A 25,535-nucleotide genomic window follows, 5' to 3' on the forward strand; every position below is an offset into this window, starting at 1 on the left:
ATTTTCGAGCCAAGGGCTCCCTCGTGATTTTCCTATGGGTTTTTATAATGGCCGTTTTGGATTTAATCACCCTAATGGAGAATGGCATGGTCCCCAATCAGCCTGATGGGGTGACGAGAGAGAGAGGAGAGAGAGAAGAAGCTCACTCACCGGTTCTCTGATGCGGCGTCGCGTGGCCCCGACCACTCCTCCACACTGTCAGGTGGACGACAGCCGCTCCGACCTCCGACCCCCAGCGGACAGAACGCACCTCCGCTTTTCTGGCAGCACGTGGGGACACTCCTCCTGGTTGCTCGCGGACGGCGGTCTTCTCTCGACTCCTCTGCATTTCTGGGGGACGGCAGAGCTCTCCTCCACCACTGGCAGCGGCTCCATCGCTCCAGGCTGTCGGGGAGTCCAGTCCCCACTTGCCCCGTGGACGGCGGCCGTTCTCCGCATCCGGGCAGTCAGGCTATTCCGTCTCCCGTCGGATGGCAGCGGCGCTCCCCTGGGTGGACGGCAGTGTCGAGGACTCTACGACGGGCATCCCTCCTCCTTCCTGGGTTTCGGCACCAGTGTAAGGGGATTAATGGAAGGAGGAGGCAAGAACGGGCTTAACAATATAAATAATATTTAATTAAATACAAAGACAAAGACAAACACATTGAGAAGCAGCTGCCTGTAATTCTCTCTCTCTCGAACTGTCGTCAACGGCCGCCTTTATCCCTCGCGCATCCGATCAGGCTGATTGGGGGCCGGGCGTGTGTCATTCCATGTCTTGCCATTATGTCAAACACAGTTGAAAGTTATTATTATATATATACTGTATATATATATATATATATATATACAGTATATATATATATATATACTGTATATATAATAATAATGTTTATGTATTCTCTCTCTGCAGGTCCATCTGTGAGATAAATCTTGAAGCAGAGTTCTTCACATTACAGGACAATAACGCTAAACTTGTGGCCGCGCTGCATGAGGCTAACACTAACGTTGAGCAGTGGAAGAAACAGCTGTCGGCGTATCAAGAGGAGACGGACAGATTACGAGACCAGGTGAAACTATAAACGTTATCTTTGTTTTCCACTTCAATCAGTATAGCACTTAAAGATGCTGACTATCACCCCTGGAGTCGTGAGATTGAATCCACGGCGTGCTGAGTGACTCCAGCCAGGCCTCCTAAGCAACCAAATTGCCCCTGTTGCTAGGGAGGGTAGAGTCACATGGGGTAACCTCCTTGTGGTCGCTATAATGGTTCTTGCTCTCGGTGGGTGCTTGGATGCCGCAGAGAATAGCGTGAAGCCTCCACATGCGGTAACGCGCTCAACAAGCCAGGTGATAAGATGCGTGGATTGACCTTTTATGCAAATGTTTTTATAGTGCCCCTAGTGGCAACACTGAGAATGCAGCGCATGTTTGCTTTATGAATTGCTTTCGGTTTTCTATCTATTTCAGAACACAACAACGTGTGAAATTTAGCTTGCATAGCTAGAAGTGTTCGTAGAGCATGTTTTGGCCATATGCTCAAATTTAAGTCAAAGAAATTTCAAGAAATTGTGACTCTTCATCGATCCAAACAGCATCGTCATCATCACTCTCTTGCAGTTCTCACCGGTTTCTCTCATTATCACTTAACAGCCAAGAACACGACAAGTGTGTGAGTTAGGTAGCTGTCTCTCTCTCTCTCTCTCTCTCTCTCTCACAGAATAGGCTACCAGGTGGCTGAAAATGGTTCATGTCTCAAGGGACGAGAGAGAGCGTCCGAGAGAAAGACAGAAAGAGAGAGAGAGAGACACGGGGTGGTGGTTTGTAGGACAGCAATATCCTACTTTCAATGGCCTAGTTAGAAGGAATGAAATATCACCAGGGGAGCTGCCAGACCCTCGTTTGAGAAACATTTTTGTGCTTTACATGGTTAAAAATAAGTCAGTCTGTCTTAAGACACTCCAAGTAGCAATGATCTTTAGGAGGTGCTCTTTTTTCTCCTGAGTGAGTGTGTGTGTGTGTGTGTGTGTGTGTGTAATTGGTGATTAATACGGCTTTTTTGGTAATGGTCTGCACTTATATAGTGCCTTTTTTAACCTTAGAGGTTACCAAATGCTTTACACTGTGTCCCAATTCACACACACACTCACACACACCAATGCACCAATGTTCACAAATGCATGGTGCCAGCCTGCCATTGGGGTTCAGTGTCTTGCCCAAGGACACTTCAGCATGTGGTGTCATGTGGGCCGGAAATCGAACCTTCAACACTGTGATTAGTGGCCGACCCGCTACACCACCTGAGCCACAGCTGCCACATTGTGATTTGTGCAACAAAAAAAGTCTCCTCTAAGACCATGTCCACACTAATATGTTTTTGGTTGAAAACTCAATTTTCCATTTTTTTACATCATCACTTTCCAAAATGTGCAGTGCTTGAGTGCTTCTATTCTCATTGGATGGTAATGCTGTTCCAGTTTTGAACTCAGTATTTTGAAACAGCCCAACATTATGTGACCAAACAAAATTATGAGCTTTATTACACGTTTGGCAGCAGTTCCAGTGAAATGTCCAGCAGGGGGCGCCATAAGTGAGTGAAATGGTGTCGGAATCAGACGTGGTTTTAAAGTGAACGTTAGATAGGGGTTTAAATTAAAGCGTACATCCCAAACCTAAAACATTAACCTAAACCTAACCAATAGTGTGCTAAAAGGAAATGAGAGGTAAACAACACAGACATCCTCACCCTTAACCAACACTAAACGTAACCGATAGTGTCCAAAAACTAAATGAGAAAACCACGTCATTTCGTTTGAATACTATGACTCTTCCGTCTCACGTGTCAGCTTGTGCACATCGCTGGGTATGTGCCTCTGTCTTCCGAGTCCATAGTCCAACACTCTATCAGGTGAGCTACCGCGCAAGCTAATCCTGTTTCACATCGCTAGACAATCAAGTGTGTTCTTAGTTGGCTGTTATTTTTATGCTTCTTTCTGCATTTTTGCCTTCAATGAGGACAGAAAAAATCCTTGACGCTGGAAATTAGCCACATTGCATCCGAATATGACACAGTGTAAAACATTTACCCTCATTTTCCATCTAATGTCATTTGATAAAACATTATTCAAATATAATGTTTAAATAATGATATGCATAATATGTATGTAGGACTGCAGACTGGCTTTGATGATGGCCATTCTGCTAGATATTCTGCAGGGTGTCTAGTTTTAATGACTTTATGGATCAGATGTAACCCAGAGCAGACAGTTTGTTTGTTAAGATATGGACAAGCTGGAGAAAAACAGGTATGAGTCATTAATTTCCTGCTTTTATCTGAGCCTTCAAAAGATCACACATGTTCTACAATAACTGTAATATCAACAAGAAAGCCTGTTGCTAAGGTGGACCCGGACCCGCTTTTTAAAGATTCTTGGAGGTTCTGTGAATTCAAGCTGTAGTGTGTGATTTATGCACCAGTAATGGTGCCAAAGGGGTCAAAAATAATGACTTTTTCATTGCAGACACTCCATTGCATATTAAACAGATTTTTGAGAGAGTTTTTTCATGTTAAAATACTTATTCGTTTGATAAGATTATGAAACATGAAAAAAATTATGAAAATGTATTTGGGTAAATTCTTTATATTTTACATTTACATTTATGCATTTGGCAGACGCTTTTATCCAAAGTGACTTACAGAGCCCTTATTACAGGGACAATCCCCCCGGAGCGGAGAGTTAAGTGCCTTGCTCAAGGACACAATGGTGGTGGCTGTGGGGCTCGAACCAGCATCCTTCTGATTACCAGATATGTGCTCAGACCACTACACCACCACCACTCAATCATTGCATAACGTTCGATGGATGATGGAAAAGGCCAAAGAATACCAGAAGAGTATGTACATGTGTTTTATTGACTACAACAAGGCGTTTGACTGCATCGTTCATGAGAATCTATGGAAAACACTCAAGAACATGTGCGTACCAGACCATCTGACTAGCCTCATCAGAAATCTATATGGTCAACAAGAAGCAACCGTCCGAACGGCACATCTAAACACTGAATGGTTCAGAGTGGAACGAGGCGTCCTGTCACCATTCTTGTTCAACTTGTACGCTGAAACAATCTTCAGAAAAGCCGGACTGGAGAAGGTCAAAGAAGGGATCAAAATCGGAGGGTGAAACGTGAACAATTTACAGTATGCGGACGACACTACCTTGATAGCGGGCACTGAAGAAGGAATGAAGAACCTACTGCGGACAGTTAAAAGAGAGAGCCAGGAAATGGGACTGTTGCTGAACTTCAAGAAGACCAAGGTGATGACCAATGAAAATTACGATCGACGAACCCTTGACCTGGATGGAGACGAAATTGAGGTTATCAACAACTTCAGCCTACTTGGATCAATGATCAACACGAAGGCAACGACTCTGGAAGAAGTGAAACGAAGAATAGCCATGGGAAAATCAACGATGAAATCATTGGACAGAATTTTCAAATCGAAGGACATTTCTTTGCCCACAAAGACACGACTCGTTCACAGTCTCATCTTCCCCATTGTAACATATGGCAGCGAGAGCCGGACAGTCAAGAAACAAGAACAGAAAAGAATCGACACCTTCGAAATGTGGCGCTGGAGACGAATCCTGTCGATACCATGGACCGCGAGACGGACAAACAAATCTATATTGGAGCAAATCAAACCGGACATGTCTCTCGAAGCAAGGATCACCAAACTATGACTTGCCTACTTTGGACACATCGTACGAACAGATCACTCACTTGAGAAGGACGTTATGATGGGACGCATCGAAGAAACAACAAGAAGAAGAGGAAGACCAGCAAACCCGATGGCTCGACACTATCAAGACAACAATGGAGAAGACCTTGGCCCAACTTATCCAACTGGCACATGATCGATCTTCCTACTTGGCTCGGAATCAAGCATAGGGCCTTTAACTAACTCCATTGACTCCACTGATTGATGTATTATGAAGACTACCCCCCAAAACAAATACAGAAATATTTACTTACTGAAAATACTGGCATGATTGAACTGTGTTCACTAATATGGGAAGTTACAAAAAAGTTGTCGACTTGTAAAAAAAAAAAAAAACTATTTCAAGGGGGGGTGGCGTGGTCAAACATTCTTTGTTTGGGAGCTTGGGATCACATGCAAAATCAAGCAATCAAGAAAATCACCCAAAGATTGCTGGCAGCTTCACGATCTGTATTTTTTTTCATTTAATGCATGTTATTGCCATCCTATACAGTACATCATTAGAAAGGTCCACTCCAGTAGATGTTACAATTACAGGGACTTCTGGACACCATGCCATATTATCCTTGTTATTTCTGTTTAAAGCATGGAATGGTCTGCACTTATATAACGCCTCTTTTAACCTTAGAGGTTACCAAAGCGCTTTATACTGCATCTCATTCACCCATTCACACACACACATTCACACACCAATGGCGGCAGAGCTGCCATCAAAGGCGCTTGCCTGCCATTGGGAGCCACAGCCGCCCCTTAGATGCATGAGATTGATTGATGGAACATGTAGTAAATAAATAAATGATTACGGCAATATATGGTTTGTCAATAATTTTCATGCAGTCTTTTGTATATTTAAATGCACTTTACATTGCACTTAAATGTAAATAGCACCTGACACACAGCGCGGCTATTTGCACTCAGAGATTGAAGAAAAACGGCGCCCCCGAGTGCAGCTACAGTGGTGTGTAACAATGGTGTGGACATGCTTTTATTTTATACAGACAACCTGGGTGTGATTCCCCATTTTGCACCACTTTTTACAATCATTATAAATAAAACAAATTATTTAAAGGTTGATTTCCTTGCAATGATTTGGTCATGGTGACAGTTGGGGAGTTGAGAAAAAGAACATTATTTCTACCTCATTTTATGAATAAGATCCACATGAGTTCAGTAAAACTAACTTTTGTAAACACTTGATGATGATTGAAATGTTATATACTGTACAAAGTTGATTATGTGTAATGTTTACGTTCTACATCAATGGCAAAGATGCATGGCGCCAAGATTTATACTATTCTGCACCTGTTACCCCACCTGTTATTTTTATGTATTTTATGATACATTTTGAGAAGAATCTACATCAAAATCATGAGAAGGTTTTCCTCTCGATCGCTTGCTCACATTCACATAAATGCATCTTTTCTACTCCAATAACCGAACATCCCAAATGTACGTATGTATGTACATGAGATATTTATTTACATTATAGCACTATGGGAGTCCTGAAGGCAGTTTAATTGTTCATGTGGAAAATAGCCTGAGGGTAAAAACTGTTCTTGTCTGTGGATGTCCTGGTGCTGAGTGCTCTGTAGCACTGGCCAGAGGGTAACAGTTCAAAGAGGGAGTGGGCAAGGTGTGTGGGGTCCAGATTGATTCTACCAACATGTTTCTTCACTCTGGAGAATTATGGCACTTTTCCACTGCACGTTACAGTTCGACTCGCCTAAACTTTACTCGCTTTACTTTTCTGAGCTTGCATTTCCACTGCTGTTTAGTGCCGCCTCAACGTAGGTGGGATTATAGGCTGATCGTCATAGTTGCACCACCTCTACTGCCGTGACAGCATCTTAAACATGACACTAACTGACCAAAACAATAACACGACCGCTAGCTGTTAGCTACTAGCTCATTGTGTTGCATAAAGCAGTTGTTGCATGGTGGTTTTACACAAGTGTAACAGTTCAATTGGCCTGGTTGTTTTAGAAGCTTCCAGTAGCTGGTCAACTAAATAAAGAGAAGCTTTCAAGCAGAGTAACATAACAAAACCTACCATCCTCCATCGTGGATCAACGCCAGCAGTCCAGGGCACTCTCCCTCCCATTGCTCGCCAGTCTAGATAGCGTCCATTTGGTCGAACCACTTCCACTTTACCTTGATGGTTCTGTAGTCACTTTTAAGATTTTTAACTTTTCCCTACACTGTTGGTAGGTCCGATGGTAGCCGGAGCTCAAAAGCTGAGACACTTCCTGAAAGACTTTATCGTTTCGCTTATCGCTAACGAGAGGAACGTCTGCACCTCGTTTATTGACGATGGCGTGGTTTTGCGCACAGCCATTTCTTTTTACAGAATTCGAAAGTCACTTGAACAAATGATACTGCTATCGCTGTTACTAAAACTTTAAAACTAGCGGTTTGATGTCACGTGTCGGAAATCCAGTGACGCTGGTAGTGACGATTCTCCCTGACCAATCATTGATCTGCAGGATTTTGACGTAGTATCGGCTCAGCTCGCTTGGAACCTCAACCGAGGTGGTACTAAAAAAGTATCAGGTACCAGGTACTATCCACAGTGGAAAACCCCAAAAAAGTGAACAGAGTTGAGTCGAGTTGTACCGTGCTGTGGAGAAAACCCATTACAGGTCTTGGAGGGTGGGCAGGGACACCAATAATCCTCTCATCATTCCTAATGGTCCATTGTAGTTTTATTCTGTCAGTTCCTACTGACAGTTATAGATGAACACAGGACAAGTAGAACTGTGTCAGTTGCTCCTGTGGCAGGTTGATCTTCCTCAGTTGGAGAAGTACAAACTCTGCTGAGCCTTCTTCACAATGGAGTCTATGTGACTATGATGTTATCTTCAGGAGCTTGTAAGGAGCTTGACAGAGGGGCCATCTGCAGTGCAGTCATTCATGCACAGGGAGAAGAGCAGTGGAGAGAGAGCATCCCTGAGAAGCACCAGTGCTAATAGTGAGGGTCCCGGATGTGAGTTTCCCCAGTCTCACTAGCTGTTGCCTATCTGTCTGAAAACTGATGATCCACCGACAGATTGGGGTGGGCATGGAGAGCTGGGTCAGTTTGGCTGAGAACAGATCAGGCATGATACCATTGAAGTCTGAACTGAAGTCCACAAATAGGATCCCTGCATATGTCTCAGGTCTGTTGAGATGTTGCAGGATTTAATGCAGTCCCATATTGACTGCATCATCCACAGACCTGTTTGCTCGATAAGCAAATTGAAGGGGGTCTAGCAGGGATCCAGTGATGTCTTTCAAATGACATCATGACCACAGATGTGAGAGCAACATGTCTGTAGTCATTAAGTCCTGTGATTTTGGGTTTTTTGGGGAATGTAAGGATGGTGGAGCATTTGAAGCAGCAGGGAACTTCACGCTGCTCCAGTGATCTATTTAAGATCTGCGAGAAGATGGGGGCCAGCTGGTCAGCGCAGACTTTCAGACAGGCAGGTGACACACCGTCTGGGCCTGACGCTTTCCTAGTCTTCTGTTTCTTGAATACCTGGCACACATCCTCCTCACAGACCATAAGAGCAGGTTGAGTAGCAGGAGGGGGAAGGAAGAGGGTTGCAGGAGGTGTAAGTAGGTGTGTGAATTTAAGATCAAAGCAGGGGAGGGTTGTGAGACTGGGCTTTTCAAACCTGCCGAAATGTGCAAAACACATTCATGTTGTTGTTGATTCACTACTGAGTGAGGGGGTGGTGTCTTGTACTTTATGTCCTTCAGGCCTCCCACACAGATGCAGGATCGTTGGCTGAAAACAGTTTTTTTAGCATTTCAGAGTAGCTTCTTTTTGCCACTCTGATCTCCTTTGTCAGTGTATTTCTGGCCTTGTTGTACAAGATGCACTTATCCTCACAGAAACGGATATATGATGTCACAGTATCTGTGAGCTCGTCCAGATCTGTGGCTGCAGCTTAAAAATCACTCCAATCAGTGCATTCGAAGCAGGCTTGTAGTTCCAGTTCTGCTTCATTGGTCTTTCTCTTTAGAGTCCTTACTACAGGCTTAGCTGATTTTAGTTTCTGTTTGTAGGTCAGGAGAATATGAACCAGACAGTGATCAGAGAGTCCTAAAACTGCACATGGGATGGAACAATATGCATCCTTTACAGTGGTGTAGCAGTGGTCCAGTGTATTTCTGTCTCTGGTGGGGCATGTGATGTGTTGTTTGTATTTTGACAGTTCACTGGTGAGGTTAGCTTCATTAAAATCTCCCAGAATAATTATAAGAGAATCTGAGTGTTGTTGCTTCGTGTCTGTGATGTGATCACCCAGCTGTTGCAGCTCTGCGTTCACGCATGCTTGTGGCAGGAGGTAAACATTCACCAGAATGAACGAGGAAACATACTGCAGGAAGTAGAAAGGCTCCCAGTTGATGAAGACTGTTTTTAAATTAGGACAGCATATCTTCTTCAAGATCTGTACATCTGTACACCATCTTTTATTGATGAAAACGCAGGTCCCACAGCCTCTTGCTTTCCCGGATGATTCCGCAAAGCGATCCGTTCTGAACAGCTGGAAGCTCGGCAGATGTAACGTGCTGTCCGGGATGGCTTCATTCAGTCCTTATTTATTTGAGTGAGCAGAAGCAGTTTGTCCGCTTTGTTGGCGAGGGAGCGGACATTCGCCAGGTGAATACTCTGCAGCAGAGTCCTAAAGCCGCGTTGAAGGAGCTTTACAAATGTGTCTGCGCACTTCCCTTGCTTGCATCTCTTAGATCGCTTGTAGAGCACCACTGCGCCTCCAACTGTGAGGACAAAACATCCAAACAATCAAACCACCGCCAAAATAATAATCGGGTATGCGCTGCCAATTATTCAGCAGTTCATCCCTGGTGAAACTGATTGGGGAAAGAGTGACAAAAAATATGACAAATAAACTAAAGTAACAAAAATTTTAGAGAGCTCCACACCGAAGCAGCCATCTGCGGAGCAATCTTTCTGTATCTTTTCTGTTAGCAAAGACAAATATACCTGCGTTGTTATAAGCATTGTTTAGACATCATTTATTGAAACATTAATCACCATGGCACGTTGTTACAACCAATACTTTACCTAGTTACTCAAAACCTATTCAGCAGTCCTGATGCACGATTGCTCTGTGGTCTATAGGTGGCAGAACTGGAGGCTCACGGGGGCCCGGGGCCCAGTGACCTGCTGAAAGATGAACTCACTCAATCCCTGGAGGAACTGGAGAACTTACTAAAGGCAAAGGATGAGGTGAGAGCAAGTGTTCACAAATGTCTGTGTGATGGAAAGGAGTGTCCGGCGACCTACAAATTCACTTTTCAGAAAGTTGCTTGTTGAGTTACTGTAATCATTGTGTCTCCAGAGCTTTCAGGACACTGAAAGGATTTACCTTTTTCAACTAGTCTAAATCTTGGCGCGCCGCTGCCGTGTTTCTATAAAGGATTGTGCTTTGTACATGTTTCAGGAAATCCATATTCTTCAGAATAAGAAATCAGACTTCCATGAGTTGGAACAGGAGAGAGAAGAGGCTATACACAGACTACAGGTGCTTCAAAACATCTTAGTACTTCATGTTGTTAATAAACATTATCACATGTTTAAATCATGGCTAAATAAAGTCCTCGTGACAAATGCTTCTATTCTGCATTCCTCCAATTTACTGATATACAGTTGTTTTCATTACCATTTAAAATTTAAACTCAGCAATTCTAGTTTAAAGGAAAATTTCAGGGTATTAAATATTGTGAATATCTGATCAAATCTGTGACATGCTTTCAATTACCACAAAACCAACTTCAATAATTGGAGAACAGTAGTGCACTTACATTGAAAGTGTGTGTACCTGTAGGTTTAAAAAGCCTAAATGTGGAGCTGGTACAGTGTTTTTAATGAAGCGCATTAATTATTCAATTTCAGAGGTCAGGAGCTTCAGTTAATGTTCACATCAACAATCAGAATGGGGATAAATGCGATCTCAGTGATCTGGACTGTGGCATGATTGTTGGTGCCAGACGGGCTGGTTTGAGTATTTCTGGGATTTTCACACACAACAGTCTCTAGAATTTACTCCGAATGGTGCCCAAAATTAAAATTGGTATAATAGTCTATGTTTCATAGCAAGTGCATCACTTTGCATGCATGCATGTTTGTTTTTAAGGGATGCGTCAAAATGATTGTCTGCGTTAATCGGTAATAGACTAATAGAGCTTAAGTTGGTACTTTGAACATTCCTTCAACATATAAAACATTTGGCTTATTTAAATGATCATGGATCATGTTCTCAATGAATTTGAAATCTTTGTTTTTTCAGGAGTTAGAAATGCATAACATTGAACTGGAGCGGCGAGTGCAGAACGGCGAGCAAAACCTCGCCTCCGTGCTGGAAGACCGTGATCGTGCTGAGAACGAGGTGCAACGGGTCATTCAGATTCTCGATGTCAAGATCTTTGACCTCAACGACCTCCGACAGAGTCTGGTCAAACTAATCAGTAAATAATCTGATTGGCGCAGATCAGTCCTGGAGACGCGAGACTGTGAATGCTCATCTCGACGGCCGCCGCAGGAGGCACCCTATCCACTAGAGGGCGTAGTTCAGCTTTTCAAATAGTGTCTGTATGTGACGGGTTTGATGTGCAAGTTTAGTCACAACCGGTGTTGTAAAATGTTCCTAGTCTTGTTTTCTATAGTTTTGTTTCAAAATTGCACTGAAGGACAGATTTCGTTGAAAGCTTAGCTATACATTTCCATGGCATTTCCATGTTGGTACAATGTGGATGTTTGACGTAATGGTACATTCTCACGATTTATCTCACGAGAAGCTTTATTTTTGATACACTAATAAAGTAAAAAAGGCCACTTTACAGTAGCACATGCATAATAAATCTTATTTCAATTACTGTATTAGAAGTTATGGAGTGTAACTGTACAGTATTCCACAATTGGACAATATAATACAATTTCATTCAGTATTGAACTTCGTATTATGCTAACATTACTAACATTTCTGTTTTGGTATAGCCACAGTAACTAGCAAAGGTCTTTGTGACTTATCTTATGAATACATCCACACTAATACGTTTTTGGCTGGTTTATCGCTGTCTAACGTTATTGATTTTCAATGCATGTGGCAATTTATGGAGGAAAACGTTGTATCTAGTGAGGATGAGATGCGTAAACGTAGCGTTTCCAAACTAAAACATGAAAGATTTGTTGATTCAACCATAACATATGAAAGAAATCGCTTCTACTCAGAAACATATTTACAACATTTTTAGCTTTACTTAATTTGCATGAACGTGTACAACACAAAGGATACATTTAGGCCACTTAGAGAGACGCATTAAGTAAATGTTAATTTTGAGTTCTTTTATTTTGCATAAAAATTCATAAAATTAAGATTTTAAGTTATACTAACTCAAACAATCGAGTACAGAAATGAGGTTGTGGGGAATACCCAAAAGTCAAGTCATATTTATTTATATAGCGCTTGTCACAACACACACCCTTTCAAAGCAGCGTTACAGAATATTATGCTATTGAAGTCCTCATTGTGCGTTTATAATGAATAACGAGATTAATATTCATGCTTTAAAAATGGCCCCCATTGAGCAAGCCCAAGGCGGCTGTGGGTAGGAACACAAAACTCCCCAAATGATAGTAGTTAATGGAAAAACATTACCTTGGGAGAAATCAGGCTCACTGTTGGGGGCCAGTTCCCCTCTGGCTAAACAGCTCAAATGAAATGCAAAAATGTGTTATCTATGTGTAGCACAAGTCTTGTTTTAAGTAAACTGAGTAGATGATGGCAGGGACGGATAATGACTTACAAAGGCCCCGGGGCTAATTATCTCCAAGGGCCCCTAGTTTTGATTGTGTATGGGTTTTCGTGCGGGGGGTCACCAAACTGGATCGCTCAACCTTTAAGCCCAGGGTCCCCCCCACCCCGGGCAGTCAAGGGCCCCTGGGCACTGCCCCCATTGGCCCTGTTGGTAATCCATCCCTGGATGTTGGGTAGCCAAATGATTTTGTATGAACTATAAGATTAATGATTAAGTGTCTATTAATTCCATCCCAAATTATTTGCAGAAGTGCATGTAAATGCAATGTCCATTTATTTGGCTGATGAAGGCTTTAGTTGGTATTGATTTATTGTCAGTGTATTCTATAAGAAGAGACTGTAGTCTATGACCAAGATGATGCTGGGGGAGGTCAGCGAGGTGTGCCCTGTAATCGGATTGGAAGCTTGGCGGTTCTTTTCGGTGGAGTCCGTTCTAAGCCCATGGTGCAAGCAGTGGACAGTGAAGTGCCCCAGATCTTGCGTTTAGAGACCTCCAATCCAGGGGTGGATTGGGAAGAGAAATCGGCCCGGGATTTTACATAGAAACTGGCCCTAGTTGCTGTCATTTTCTGCAAATATCTGCCCCCTTTGGCCTATTGTGGCACCGTTTTGGGGCCCGTTCTGCATAACGCCAGTTCTCCTGATGGCCAGACCCAACGGGAAAATGACCGGTATGCCAGATTACCAATCCAGCCCTGCCTCAGTCTATCCTCTGTGAAGTCCTTCGTAGAACACTGAAATACAGTCATTGATTATCTTAGCGCCCCTTGCTGTCTGGTTGGCACAGGATACAGCAAGTAGTCCTCTCTCAACTACACACAGAGCAGTGGAAGTGGGACATCGGGCTTGATCGAAGCTGGATCTGGTAGACTTTGGAAACCTCAGGATATGTACACCTAAGAGAATAAACAGAGAGAATAATACTATCATAGATGCCATTCAACATAAAGTAGATTTATAGAATATGAGAAGTGTTTCTGGTTCCGGCAGATCTGACTAATGCAGCATAACTATGAGTTGAGGGATAGATTAGGTGTATGCCTGGCTGAAGAGAGGAGTCTTTAGGCTATGGACATAAATCAAGAGAGTGTGTCTGAGGCCCGAGCAAGGCTAGGAAGGCTATTCCATACTTCAGGAGCAAAATAGGAAAACGATCTACCTACTTTTGTGGGTTTTGAAATTCTAGGTAATATCAATAGGCCGGAATATTACGATCGTAGTGAACGTGATGGATTATAGCATGATCGGTCACCATACCAAAGTATTTTTGTTTGGTCAAAAGGAAACCGATGGAGTGCGTACTCCAGGTAGGGAAGGAGGTATTGCCCCAAGTGAAGGAGTTCAAGTACCTCGGGGTCTTGTTCACGAGTGAGGGGACAATGGAGCGGGAGGTTGGCCGGAGAATCGGGGCAGCGGGGGCGGTATTGCACTCGCTCTATCGCACCATTGTCACGAAAAGAGAGCTGAGCCGAAAGGCAAAGCTCTCGATCTACCGGTCAATTTTTGTTCCTACCCTCACCTATGGTCATGAAGGCTGGGTCATGACCGAAAGAACTAGGTCACGAGTACAAGCGGCCGAAATGGGCTTCCTCAGAAGGGTGGCGGGCTTCTCCCTTAGAGATAGGGTGAGGAGCTCAGTCATCCGTGAGGAGCTCGGAGTAGAGCCGCTGCTCCTTTGCGTCGAAAGGAGTCAGTTGAGGTGGTTTGGGCATCTGGTAAGGATGCCCCCTGGGTGCCTCCCTAGGGAGGTGTTTCAGGCACGTCCAGCTGGGAGGAGGCCTTGGGGAAGACCCAGGATTAGGTGGAGAGATTACATCTCCACACTGGCCTGGGAACGCCTCAGGGTCCCCCAGTCAGAGCTGGTTAATGTGGCTCGGGATAGGGAAGTTTGGGGCCCCCTGCTGGAGCAGCTGCCCCCGCGACCCGACTTCGGATAAGCGGTTGAAGATGGATGGATGGAAGGAACTTATCTGGGAATTTAATTAGTTGATTTGAGCTCTTTTCAGTATTATGCTGTTTTACTGTAATTGCGTCACCATTAGAGTGATGATTGTTCCCGTTGCTAAAGTAAATTTTTTCATGTGCATGTGAATGTGCGTACCTGAAGTGCAGCTTTATCTGCACCTCTTTGGGGAATCAGGTTTAATGACTGATCTCAGTCATTATTTTCTTTTGAGCCAATAAAACCAAAATTTCCAAGTAAAACAATAAAATAAATGTTCATTTGAAACTACTTACTATTAGTTTTGTGTGACACCTTTTTAAGCAAATAAAATGAACTGATACATTTGTGTGTATGCAATAAAGGTTTGTATATGTAGCATTTTTTGCATCATACTTTTTAAGTAAATTCAACTCGTTTTTTGTATTTATTTAAAAACGCACATCTCGCTACATTTACACCTCTCATCCACACTACAAGAGCGAATCAAAAACGCATCTCTATTGCCGCATACTTTGGACGCAAAACAATGACAATAGGAAACTGAAATGGCTAGTGTGGATGTGGCCTTAAAGTAATAGTTCACCCAAAACTATCCCGGATTGGAAAGAGTCGCCAATGAGCTTGTGCCATTATTTTAGATTTTTAGTTTTTTTCAGTATGTACTCTGTTTGTTAATTATTCTGTTATATGAAGTGGATGTGCTGTGCAGTACAACAGTATCACAGCTGGGTGTGTGTATACCAAAGACCAGCTTGAATGTGGTGGCCAAACGCCTCTATATGTTTATACTGTGGAATGCTTAGGATAGAAGACAGCATTCCTATAAAGCATTAAATAGTAGTTGCATTGGATGAAATATACAAGTAGGTAGAAATAAACAATTGTTGTGTGGTTATAGTATGTTAAGATACTCCTTGAGTTCACAGGGAATTTATACTTGATAAGAATAGCTGTAGTTCTCCATTGAGGAATAGACGCTAGTCTGTTGCATTTGTAATGCTGCTGCTTTTGTGTAAGGCTTCTAACATAAGCACATTTACATACTAAAGTCAGCTCATTAAAACAAATCTGACAAAGCAAGAAAACTGCGTTTACATGAGACTTGAAATCATCTGATTATTCTATGTGTTTGAAGCCAAAATGAAAACTTACCAAAGTGTGCAACACTGCCCCCAGTGGCCAAAGTGGTAAGTGTTGTTGTGCTCCATTTTGCATGTGAAATGTCCACAGAGGGGCGCCAAAAGCGAGTTGTGAAGAGTTGTTTTCAGCTGTACAGGATGTAATACAGTGAAGAGGAATGCATATTTTATTAGTTGTACCCCCCAAACCAAACAACAACAAACCTAACCACCAGTGGGGTCAAATGTATTGTTAGAAGGGGAAAATGCCACCTCAGTATCGCTCTCATCACTGATTATACGAATGCATTTCAATGCAGGATCCAAACTAGCGACTCAAAATTCACCCCTACACCAGAACAACATGCCGACTTCCTGTGTGATCATGTTGGTTTTTCATGCCATGCAAAACCGGGCGTAAATCTACATGTGTCAATCACGTTTATGACCTTGCCCTGTTAAAGGAATGCCATTTAAGGTGTTTACATGAATAATCTATGTAAAATCGTGCTTGTAAACGTGCTCATTGTTAATCTGAATAAAATATAGGCTGTAATGGTTTGTGCAGTTGTGGATTGGATGTTGATGTTGCATTATACAGTATATTTATGGTAGCACATGAAAGCCGCTGATGTATCACAAGCCCTTTTGAAATGTAATCATGCATAGGTTATGAATTATGTCTATAATTAATTTTTCTGTAGTTAAAATGCTAAAATGCTAATTCTTCAGATTGCTCTTCGTTCTTTTAAATCCAGCATTTTGCACGTGACGTAACCTCAGTTCCCAAGGGGGAAACTAAAGTGTCCAGTCCATCCGCACTTGGCCGGAAATAGCAGGTCATCCAGGTACTTCTGGCTTACTCTTATGTATACTGAGGATTCGGACGTATTCCTCTATTGGCATGCTGTTTTTGTCACATTATATAGTAGGACATTTGGATATTCAGACGCAGCGTTTGCTTTGATTAGTAAAGCCAACATAGGATAACCTTCACTTGTACCTGTCCTAAACTCAAGCACCACTCACCATAATAACACGTCTACCCCCATTTACACTTCTCTTGCACACAAACAACACTTCATTTGAACATTTGCTCTGCCTGTCGCGTGCAAGTGTGCCGCACAAGCCCTCAAAAGTGAAGCCAAAACGTCTCGATCGCCCCCCGGTGACTGGTCCTAGTATAGGTCATAAACCCCGCCTCCCCATGTTATTCAACGGGACGTGAGACCAACTAAACAATTAAATTACACTTCACATATCTTTTTTCCAAAGATAGTTTCTGTCATTTACTGTCGTTTCTATCACGTTGATGTCATTTCAAGTGTTTGTTTTCAAAATAAGTTTGTTTTTAGTTATTTGATGCTATAAAAACGCTGCTGTGACATCATGACTGACAGCTGTGATTGACAGGTTCTCTGAGTGAAGTAGTCACTGAAGCACCTTTTTTTCGGGATCTTCGGAGGACTGAGGAGATTGGAGCTTTAAATTTAATATCTAAATTTCTATAATTAATTATTTCACACCATCATAAGTCAAAAGTGCAGGGGCGTGTCCTTGCGATTGATTCAGCAGAGTGAGGGCGGGGCCTTGATTTCGCGGCTATACTTCCTGCTCACTACTGCGCAGGTCTGGTCCCGAAATCGCAACTGCGCAGACTCAAGTCCCAAGATGTCAGCGCCATATCGGGACACTGGCGGCTTCAGTTCTCACCAATGGAAAAGAGCGAAGGGGCGTCGTCCATATTTTTTTACAGTCTATGGTCGCGTGCCATGCAAAGCATGCTGGGAAGTTAAAATCCCATGCCTAGTTTAACCAAAAAGCATTCCTTGTTTTTATTTATTTATTTTATTCAAGCTTTACTTGATCTATTTGTGTCGGAACAATGAATCATTTTCAATTTGGAGAATTTCATAGTTTCGCCAACTCTGTTTAATAACAGAAATGGCCAATAATATCTGCGTCTATGCTCCTATTGCAACATTGGCAGTGTAGATTGAAAGATAGATTATCGGACATCTTTAAGTTCATTTGGACAATTTAAGTAACTGTAAATTTAAAGGAGACTCTCATTCAAAACAAAACAATTCAGGTTACTTCAAAATGTCCTTTTTAACGTTTTTATTGACTTAAAAAAGGTGTAAATACTCTTCAAGGTTATTTTATTTGAACTCATTTTTATTTAAGTTTTCCATACTCAATACTATTCATTATTTTCAGAAATGAAAAATGTTACTGATCTCTGAAAATACATTTTCACTAGTAGAATTTCGTATAGATTTGTCGTTCACTGTTCAAAACAAAATTACAGATAATTGTACTAATTTAAATTATGAAGATACATGTGTACTTATTACTAGTCCAAATCATTTTTGTTATCTATCTATCTATATATATATATATATAAACAGTTAGTCCCGGTCCTCGAATCTGATTGGACGAGAGACATTCCATGAGCACTGATGGTGTGACATCATCACTCGGACGCTTCACTGTGTGTGTATCACTCCGCTTGTGTTCGTGCTGTTCTAAACTAAAGTGTAAGTGTAGTGCATATGTGTTAGGAGTTACTGGCTTTATTTTTGAAATGACATATGTTAGCAGCAGGTGGTGGCAAAAGATAATTTTTGTGTGTAATATGAGCCAGTTGGTGACGTAAAGTGAATCCGTTAGTCATTGTTTACATAGAACAGCGCTCTGTGAGTTTCCACATTGGATACATACTGTTTAAAATGGTGGAGGACATCGCTGTTTCTATAGTGAATTACTCTTGCGCACCGGCTACCCCGAAATAGAGACGAATACCCCCACTTGGACGTCTAAATTCCACTGAGAAAGCTGACCTTCAGAAAGCTGACAGCATCTCTGATTGGGTGTGGCAACAGGTGATCGCACACACTCCTCTCTCTCTCACACACACACACACACACACACACACACACACACACACACACACACACACACATCCAGCCGTCTATCCTTGTTTATCCAATAACTTGTTAGAAACAGCACAAGCCATGATTTTATTTCTGAAGTGACATTTTTTAATTACTAATGGAGGTTTGGACGCATCATTTGGTTTGAACCAGCAAAGGCAGATTCTGATCGGTCGCGTAATAAAGTTGTTCCATGCACAAATGTGTTTTTATGACCGTACTGTTTTTCCTCATTTTTTTAAAAATGTACTTGTTCATTGAACTGTTGTATTTAAGCAATATCACACTCTCAATCATGCTATATGGCCCTAAATCAGCACTGCTGTGATTACCTAAGACACTCAACCTGCGGCCGAATCACAGCAGTGCTGATATAGGGCCATATCTCACTCTTGCGATATTGCTTAAATATATATATATATATATATATATATATACAGTGAGGAAAATAAGTATTTGAACACCCTGCTATTTTGCAAGTTCTCCCACTTAGAAATCATGGAGGGGTCTGAAATTGTCATCGTAGGTGCATGTCCACTGTGAGAGACATAATCTAAAAAAAAATCCAGAAATCACAACGTATGATTTTTTAACTATTTATTTGTATGATACAGCTGCAAATAAGTATTTGAACACCTGAGAAAATCAATGTTAATATTTGGTACAGTAGCCTTTGTTTGCAATTACAGAGGTCAAGCGTTTCCTGTAGTTTTTCACCAGGTTTGCACACACTGCAGGAGGGATTTTGGCCCACTCCTCCACACAGATCTTCTCTAGATCAGTCAGGTTTCTGGGCTGTCAGCTGACAAACACGGAGTTTGAGCTCCCTCCAAAGATTCTCTATTGGGTTTAGGTCTGGAGACTGGCTAGGCCACGCCAGAACCTTGATATGCTTCTTACAGAGCCACTCCTTGGTTATCCTGGCTGTGTGCTTGGGTCATTGTCATGTTGGAAGACCCAGCCTCGACCCATCTTCAATGCTCTAACTGAGTGAAGGAGGTTGTTCCCCAAAATCTCGCAATACATGGCCCCGGTCATCCTCTCCTTAATACAGTGCAGTCAGCCCTGTCCCATGTGCAGAAAAACACCCCCAAAGCATGATGCTACCACCCCCATGCTTCACAGTAGGGATGGTGTTCTTGGGATGGTACTCATCATTCTTCTTCCTCCAAACACGGTTAGTGGAATTATGACCAAAAAGTTCTATTTTGGTCTCATCTGACTCACATGACTTTCTCCCATGACTCCTCTGGATCATCCAAATGGTCATTGGCAAACTTAAGAGCGGGCCTTGACATGTGCTGGTTTAAGCAGGGGAACCTTCCGTGCCATGCATGATTTCAAACCATGGCGTCTTAGTGTATTACCAACAGTAACCTTGGAAGCGGTGGTCCCAGCTCTTTTCAGGTCATTGACCAGCTCCTCCCGTGTAGTTCTGGGCTGATTTCTCACCTTTCTTAGGATCATTGAGACCCCACGAGGTGAGATCTTGCATGGAGCCCCAGTCCGAGGGAGATTGACAGTCATGTTTAGCTTCTTCCATTTTCTAATGATTGCTCCAACAGTGGACCTTTTTTCACCAAGCTGCTTGGCAATTTCCCGTAGCCCTTTCCAGCCTTGTGGAGGTGTACAATTTTGTCTCTAGTGTCTTTGGACAGCTCTTTGGTCTTGGCCATGTTAGTAGTTGGATTCTTACTGATTGTATGGGGTGGACAGGTGTCTTTATGCAGCTAACGACCTCAAACAGGTGCATCTAATTTAGGATAATAAATGGAGTGGAGGTGGACATTTTAAAGGCAGACTAACAGGTCTTTGAGGGTCAGAATTCTAGCTGATAGACAGGTGTTCAAATACTTATTTGCAGCTGTATCATACAAATAAATAGTTAAAAAATCATACATTGTGATTTCTGGATTTTTTTTTTTAGATTATGTCTCTCACAGTGGACATGAACCTACGATGACAATTTCAGACCCCTCCATGATTTCCAAGTGGGAGAACTTGCAAAATAGCAGGGTGTTCAAATACTTATTTTCCTCACTGTATATACAGAAGTGAATGAGACTATTGTGAAATTGAAGCTAGTTAACTTTCGATTTTAATTTCAAGAATGGGCATTTCCTTAAAGCTGAAGTACGTCACTTTTTTCTGGTGTTAAATTACCTTCTTCTATCCCCGCTTAATATATAGAGACTACTAAACCATTCATAGATTAATATTCTCGACCCGCCCCAACAATGTTACTCAACCAATGGCGTGAGTCGGGGGCGGGGCTATAGCTTTGTTTGACCAACCGCCGACAGGGGGCGTGTTTTGAAAACATCCTTTTTTGGTGTCACTAGTGAGAAATGACTCTAATTACTTATTTTTTTTAATCCAATAATTGATTTGACTATAGTGCTAATGTAATTACTGATTTTAAAATAGCATTTTCAAAGACGGTTTGAATATAAGTTAACGGATATTTTGCTTTTTTTTTTTGAAGGCATGCAATTGAGATGTTCTTTTCTTTAAACCAGAGGTGCCCACATTTTTTTGTGTGATGATCTACTTTTAAATGACCAACTCAATAAGATCTACCAATTAAAAAAAACACAGTTTCATTTAAAATAAGAAAATGCTTGTTGGGACTACTGCATGTATCCCTACATGGAATTCATCTTCTAATTAATAAAAAATATATAATAATGTTCAATGTTGATATCATTCAGTTTTAAAACTAAACCCAAAACACCTACAGCACAATAGCCGGGGCATTTACCTTATTCTGATGACTTGCACTGGAAGGAATCAGACAGTTTTGCCTAATCCGCGCAGTAGCATCGCAATTTCCGCTCTGTTCTCAGAAGTCCTTGAAAGACGCATGCGCAAACCTAGTTGTCATGGCAACTGAATAAACAAAACCTCGCCTGGTCAATATTTACTCGTCAAGTGCAAGTCAGACAGAAACTAAAAGGAGGAAAGATATAGGCCCTATATTTATTTTTATAAATATGTAATGAAAGTACATTTAAATTTTGTGCGATCTACCGTCGATCGACGTATTGGGCACCCCTGCTTTAAACACTGCAAATATTCCAGCAATAAAGGTAATATTATGGCAAAACATTTAATTTCTATACTTCACAGTGCCTTTTTCAAATGACCTTTTGTGTACCACCGAAGAATTCCATGCAAGTCTGGAGCAACATGAGGGTGAGTAAATAATGATATTTTTATTTTGGGGTGAACTGTCCCTTTAAGACTCTTATATTGTGCATTGTATCAGAAAGGTGAAAAAAATGCCTTAATTTTAAGGCATTATATTATAGACCTGTAAAATACGGCTTCAGAGGCAGAAATTCACTTTGCTATTAAAAAACAAACAACAAATTCCCAATCTGAATAATCTTGTTTATGCAATCATTTCAATACAAAGAAATATATTAGATGTTACAAATTATGGGGGCATAAAAAGGGCAATGCATTGTGCGTGCCCTAATATTGTTGCCATTTTTAGGGTTAAAATACATAAATATTTAGACTTGCACTGTTTTAGAGAAGACCCCTGAAAACAATCTCTAGGTGACAGACGTTGCAATAAAGTGAACTTCTTATCCTTAATAACTATCATGCATTAGTTGGCCTAATGAAACGAAAACTAACTCGAGGCAAAACTGATTTCATCCACATTTTATTTTAACAAAGGAAAAGCTGTTCCTGACACACAGCAGTGCTCCGGTCTACTTCAGCTTCTTCTTGGGGCGCAGGTTGTTGGTGTGACCGCACTTCTTCTTGCGGCAGTTGACGGCACGCGGGTGCAGACGGGCGTAACACCTGCGACACAAGAACACCGTTTAGTCACCAGATTTTCAACAGAACACTGGGAAATAAATACTGACATAAAAGGCATCTTACTTGCGGCAGATCATCTTCTCGCAGTTGTATTTCTGGGCCAGCTGTCTGAGGGACGGCTCAATGATGCCGCCTCTGAGACGCAGCACCAGGTGAAGAGTGGACTCTGAAAGATGGATGACAAACATTCAGTTTCAGTGCAGCTGTGACATCAGCACGTCTTGACCAATCACTGAAGCACTAATGCACACGAACTGACAGAAGACGTTTAATTGCATGTAGGGAGTATAATGTGCATGATGGGTAACTGTAAGATGTCTCAGATTCAGAATGACACAAGAAATGCTGTTAGACATGTTATATATAAAATATAATTTATAGATTCATTAGATATATGTGCAGGGTCAAATCCACACATTTAAGGGTTAATGTGATACTAGAGGTTACACACCTTTCTGAATGTTGTAGTCTGAAAGTGTGCGACCATCTTCCAGCTGTTTGCCAGCGAAAATCAGACGCTGTTGGTCAGGTGGGATGCCTGAAGAAAAATCAAGACATTAGTGATCTCACAACAGTGCTGACACACACACACATACTGACATCAGTGCACCCTCAACTCTTGTACGTCAATACAAATGTTACTCAGAGGTCCTCTAGAGGACAAAAATGTCCACGTCAAAAAACTGCCATAAAAATATTATATTAATATTATTTTCCACTTTCAATGACTTGGATATTTTAACCAACACAAGTTCTGATCATTCAGGATTATAACCCTTTAAATGCCAGTTTGTTTACATAATGCCACTTTTTTTTTTTTTACACACACAAACTTCTCAATACACACATACAAAACACACTGACATCCATACAACATACACAAACACAATTTTAGCTGCATCATTTATTCAGTTGTCCTGCAGTGCTCTATAATACAGCAAACAGAAAATAGGAAAAAAGCATGTTTTTGCTCCATAGGCTAAACATGAGAAAAATGGCGCCATCTGGTGGAAAACATTACAATTGTACATTTTGAAGACGGCGCCGCAATGAAAGCATAATATCATAGAATTCATGATTTTATGCTTTAATGGCACTGGGACCAAATATTGCCATTTTAATGGGGACATTTTTGTCCTGAAGGACAGTAACTAGTTTGTGTACACCGTACATTATAGATATTATATGTATTATTATAGGAACTAAGGTTGAAATATCAAAAGTCCCCCCAAAAATACATACCTTTGTAAAAATATATGCTGTTCGCATTAGCAGTCAAAATGATCAAAACAGCAAAAATGAAAAAGACAAAAATGTCCCAAAAGTCACATAAAGGTTAAGTTCATACACACCCTCTTTGTCCTGAATCTTGGCCTTCACATTCTCGATGGTGTCGCTGGGCTCGACCTCAAGGGTGATGGTCTTACCGGTCAAAGTTTTCACAAAGATCTGCATTTTGCCACTATCACATAGAAAGAAAGACATTCACATCATTGACAGTCTCTTACATTACTGTACATCACCAATGGGATGTCTGAAGTAACTAAAGTGCTACATGGAAATAATTGAATGAGAACTTTCAACATTTTAATTCAAATGCAATATTAGTCTCTACTCTTCAGGTTAGATGCTAACTGTAATGCCCTTAGAAAACTACTTCCACTATGCACAATAACACTTATGCTGAATATAATATATAATACAATAGCACTCGATTACCATAAATACAATGCCAATCGTAGTACTATAATGTAAGTAACAGGAGGCCTACATCTATCAACATCCACTTTTAATGCTCAATAGTATCTAGTCTCAGAACAGAGACGTTCTAATGTATTACATTTCATTTTCAGAACATATGTTACACGTTTAATGCAAATAAAGTGTGTTTTTATCACACACACACACGTGGTAACGGTGACCATGGCAGTTCGCCACATTTAACTTCAATCGCGATAAAAAGCGTCCAAATCTACAATGTAAAAATCTTCATTTAGGACGTTTAGGAACATAAGCATCTAATGTTGACATACATTAACAAATGTGGTTAAATTAAGATCGGAAAGATCAGTGAATTAAGCATTTTATATCGGACAATAATTCTCACCCTCGCAATCGCTGCTGATCTGGGCGGAAAAAGACCGACGCCAGTTCCGTGTGTTTATTTGAGCATCGGAGCCACTTTACTGCCGCCTGCAGGCCGGGCGGAGAACAGCAGCACACCGCTGACGCATGGAAAATGATCAAAGTCGCATTCAAGGCAAGTCTGTCCACTCGGCGGCCATCTTTGGAAGGCTCCCGGGCAGCTATTTTCAATGTAAACAAGCGGCATAAAAGTACAGCTTGAATGGTGAAATGGTGATCCAAATCTCCAAAACATTTGTCAAGAATATGGTCAAAGAACATATTTAAAATCAGTAGTAAATCTGACAACAATTATATTATAAATTGTGCTTCTTTAGCTCAAATGGTTCTAAAACAACAGCAACAACAAAATATTTTATTCAGGCTGGTTCAGATAATGCGCATGTACGATCTTGAGTTGACTGACGATGTCTCACATTAAAACGAGACTATTTAGCAGAGACGGGCCACTTCTATTAAGAGAAATTGGAAATCTCAACCAAGGAGCTCTAAGCATAGAAATATAAACGTAGATACCTAATTAGCAGGCCGCGATCGGCATCCGTACGTCAACACATTGAATTGGTAGATACGGCCTGCAACAGTCTGGAGTCTTTTCCAGACAATTTTCAGATTATCTGATTTTCCATAAACACTGGGGAATATTTTAGATGATATTAAAGTTCCTTACTTCACTTCTAAAACAGGGGGTGGGGGTTAGTAGCAAACTACAAATACAATTACTCTTCTAGTGCTTTTAGATCTCAGTGCTGCATTCGACACGATAGATCACGACATTCTCTTGAATAGGCTGGAGAATTACGTTGGCATTAGTGGACTTGCATTAGCATAGTTTATGTCCTATTTATCAGACCACTGCCACTTTGTGTAAATGGGGAATTGTCAAATCAAACAAAACTTAAGTGTGGAGTGCCACAGGGATCAGTTTTAGGGCCTCTGCTTTTCTCCTTGTATTTGCTTCCCCTGGGAGATATT

At 41.5% G+C, this 25,535-nt stretch overlaps 2 protein-coding genes across 2 annotated transcripts in view; one reads left to right on the forward strand and one right to left on the reverse strand.

The window, feature by feature from the left end:
• Nucleotides 1-16,192, forward strand: part of LOC127644751 (homer protein homolog 3-like) — a 40,797-nt gene extending 24,605 nt beyond the window's left edge. Inside the window, exons 7-10 of the mRNA XM_052128108.1 lie at nt 893-1,049; nt 9,888-9,995; nt 10,210-10,290; nt 11,056-16,192. Coding sequence (XP_051984068.1) covers nt 893-1,049; nt 9,888-9,995; nt 10,210-10,290; nt 11,056-11,241 — 532 coding nt within the window. The 3' untranslated portion in view covers nt 11,242-16,192. The remainder of the gene's footprint in view (nt 1-892; nt 1,050-9,887; nt 9,996-10,209; nt 10,291-11,055) is intronic.
• Nucleotides 16,193-21,960: 5,768 nt separating this feature from the next.
• On the reverse strand, nt 21,961-24,565 carry LOC127644753 (ubiquitin-60S ribosomal protein L40). Its single transcript, XM_052128111.1, has 5 exons — nt 24,523-24,565; nt 23,768-23,877; nt 22,867-22,953; nt 22,479-22,581; nt 21,961-22,397 (listed from the first exon to the last, which is right to left on the reverse strand). The coding sequence occupies exons 2-5, from the start codon at nt 23,868-23,870 to the stop codon at nt 22,304-22,306; spliced, it is 387 nt and encodes a 128-aa protein (XP_051984071.1). The 5' UTR covers nt 23,871-23,877; nt 24,523-24,565; the 3' UTR covers nt 21,961-22,303.
• Between the last annotated feature and the right edge of the window lie 970 nt (nt 24,566-25,535).

Source organism: Xyrauchen texanus, chromosome 6 (genome assembly GCF_025860055.1).
Source record: "Xyrauchen texanus isolate HMW12.3.18 chromosome 6, RBS_HiC_50CHRs, whole genome shotgun sequence".
NCBI classification, from domain to species: domain Eukaryota; kingdom Metazoa; phylum Chordata; class Actinopteri; order Cypriniformes; family Catostomidae; genus Xyrauchen; species Xyrauchen texanus.

Bases quoted from the DNA above. Each gene is read 5' to 3' on its own strand.
- LOC127644753 (XM_052128111.1), bottom strand. From the start codon at position 23,870: ATGCAGATCTTTGTGAAAACTTTGACCGGTAAGACCATCACCCTTGAG. The intron at 22,954-23,767 runs GTGTGTATGAAC...ATTTTTCTTCAG, and splicing joins CAAGATTCAGGACAAAGAGG to GCATCCCACCTGACCAACAG. The intron at 22,398-22,478 runs GTAAGATGCCTT...CTTGTGTCGCAG, and splicing joins GAGAAGATGATCTGCCGCAA to GTGTTACGCCCGTCTGCACC.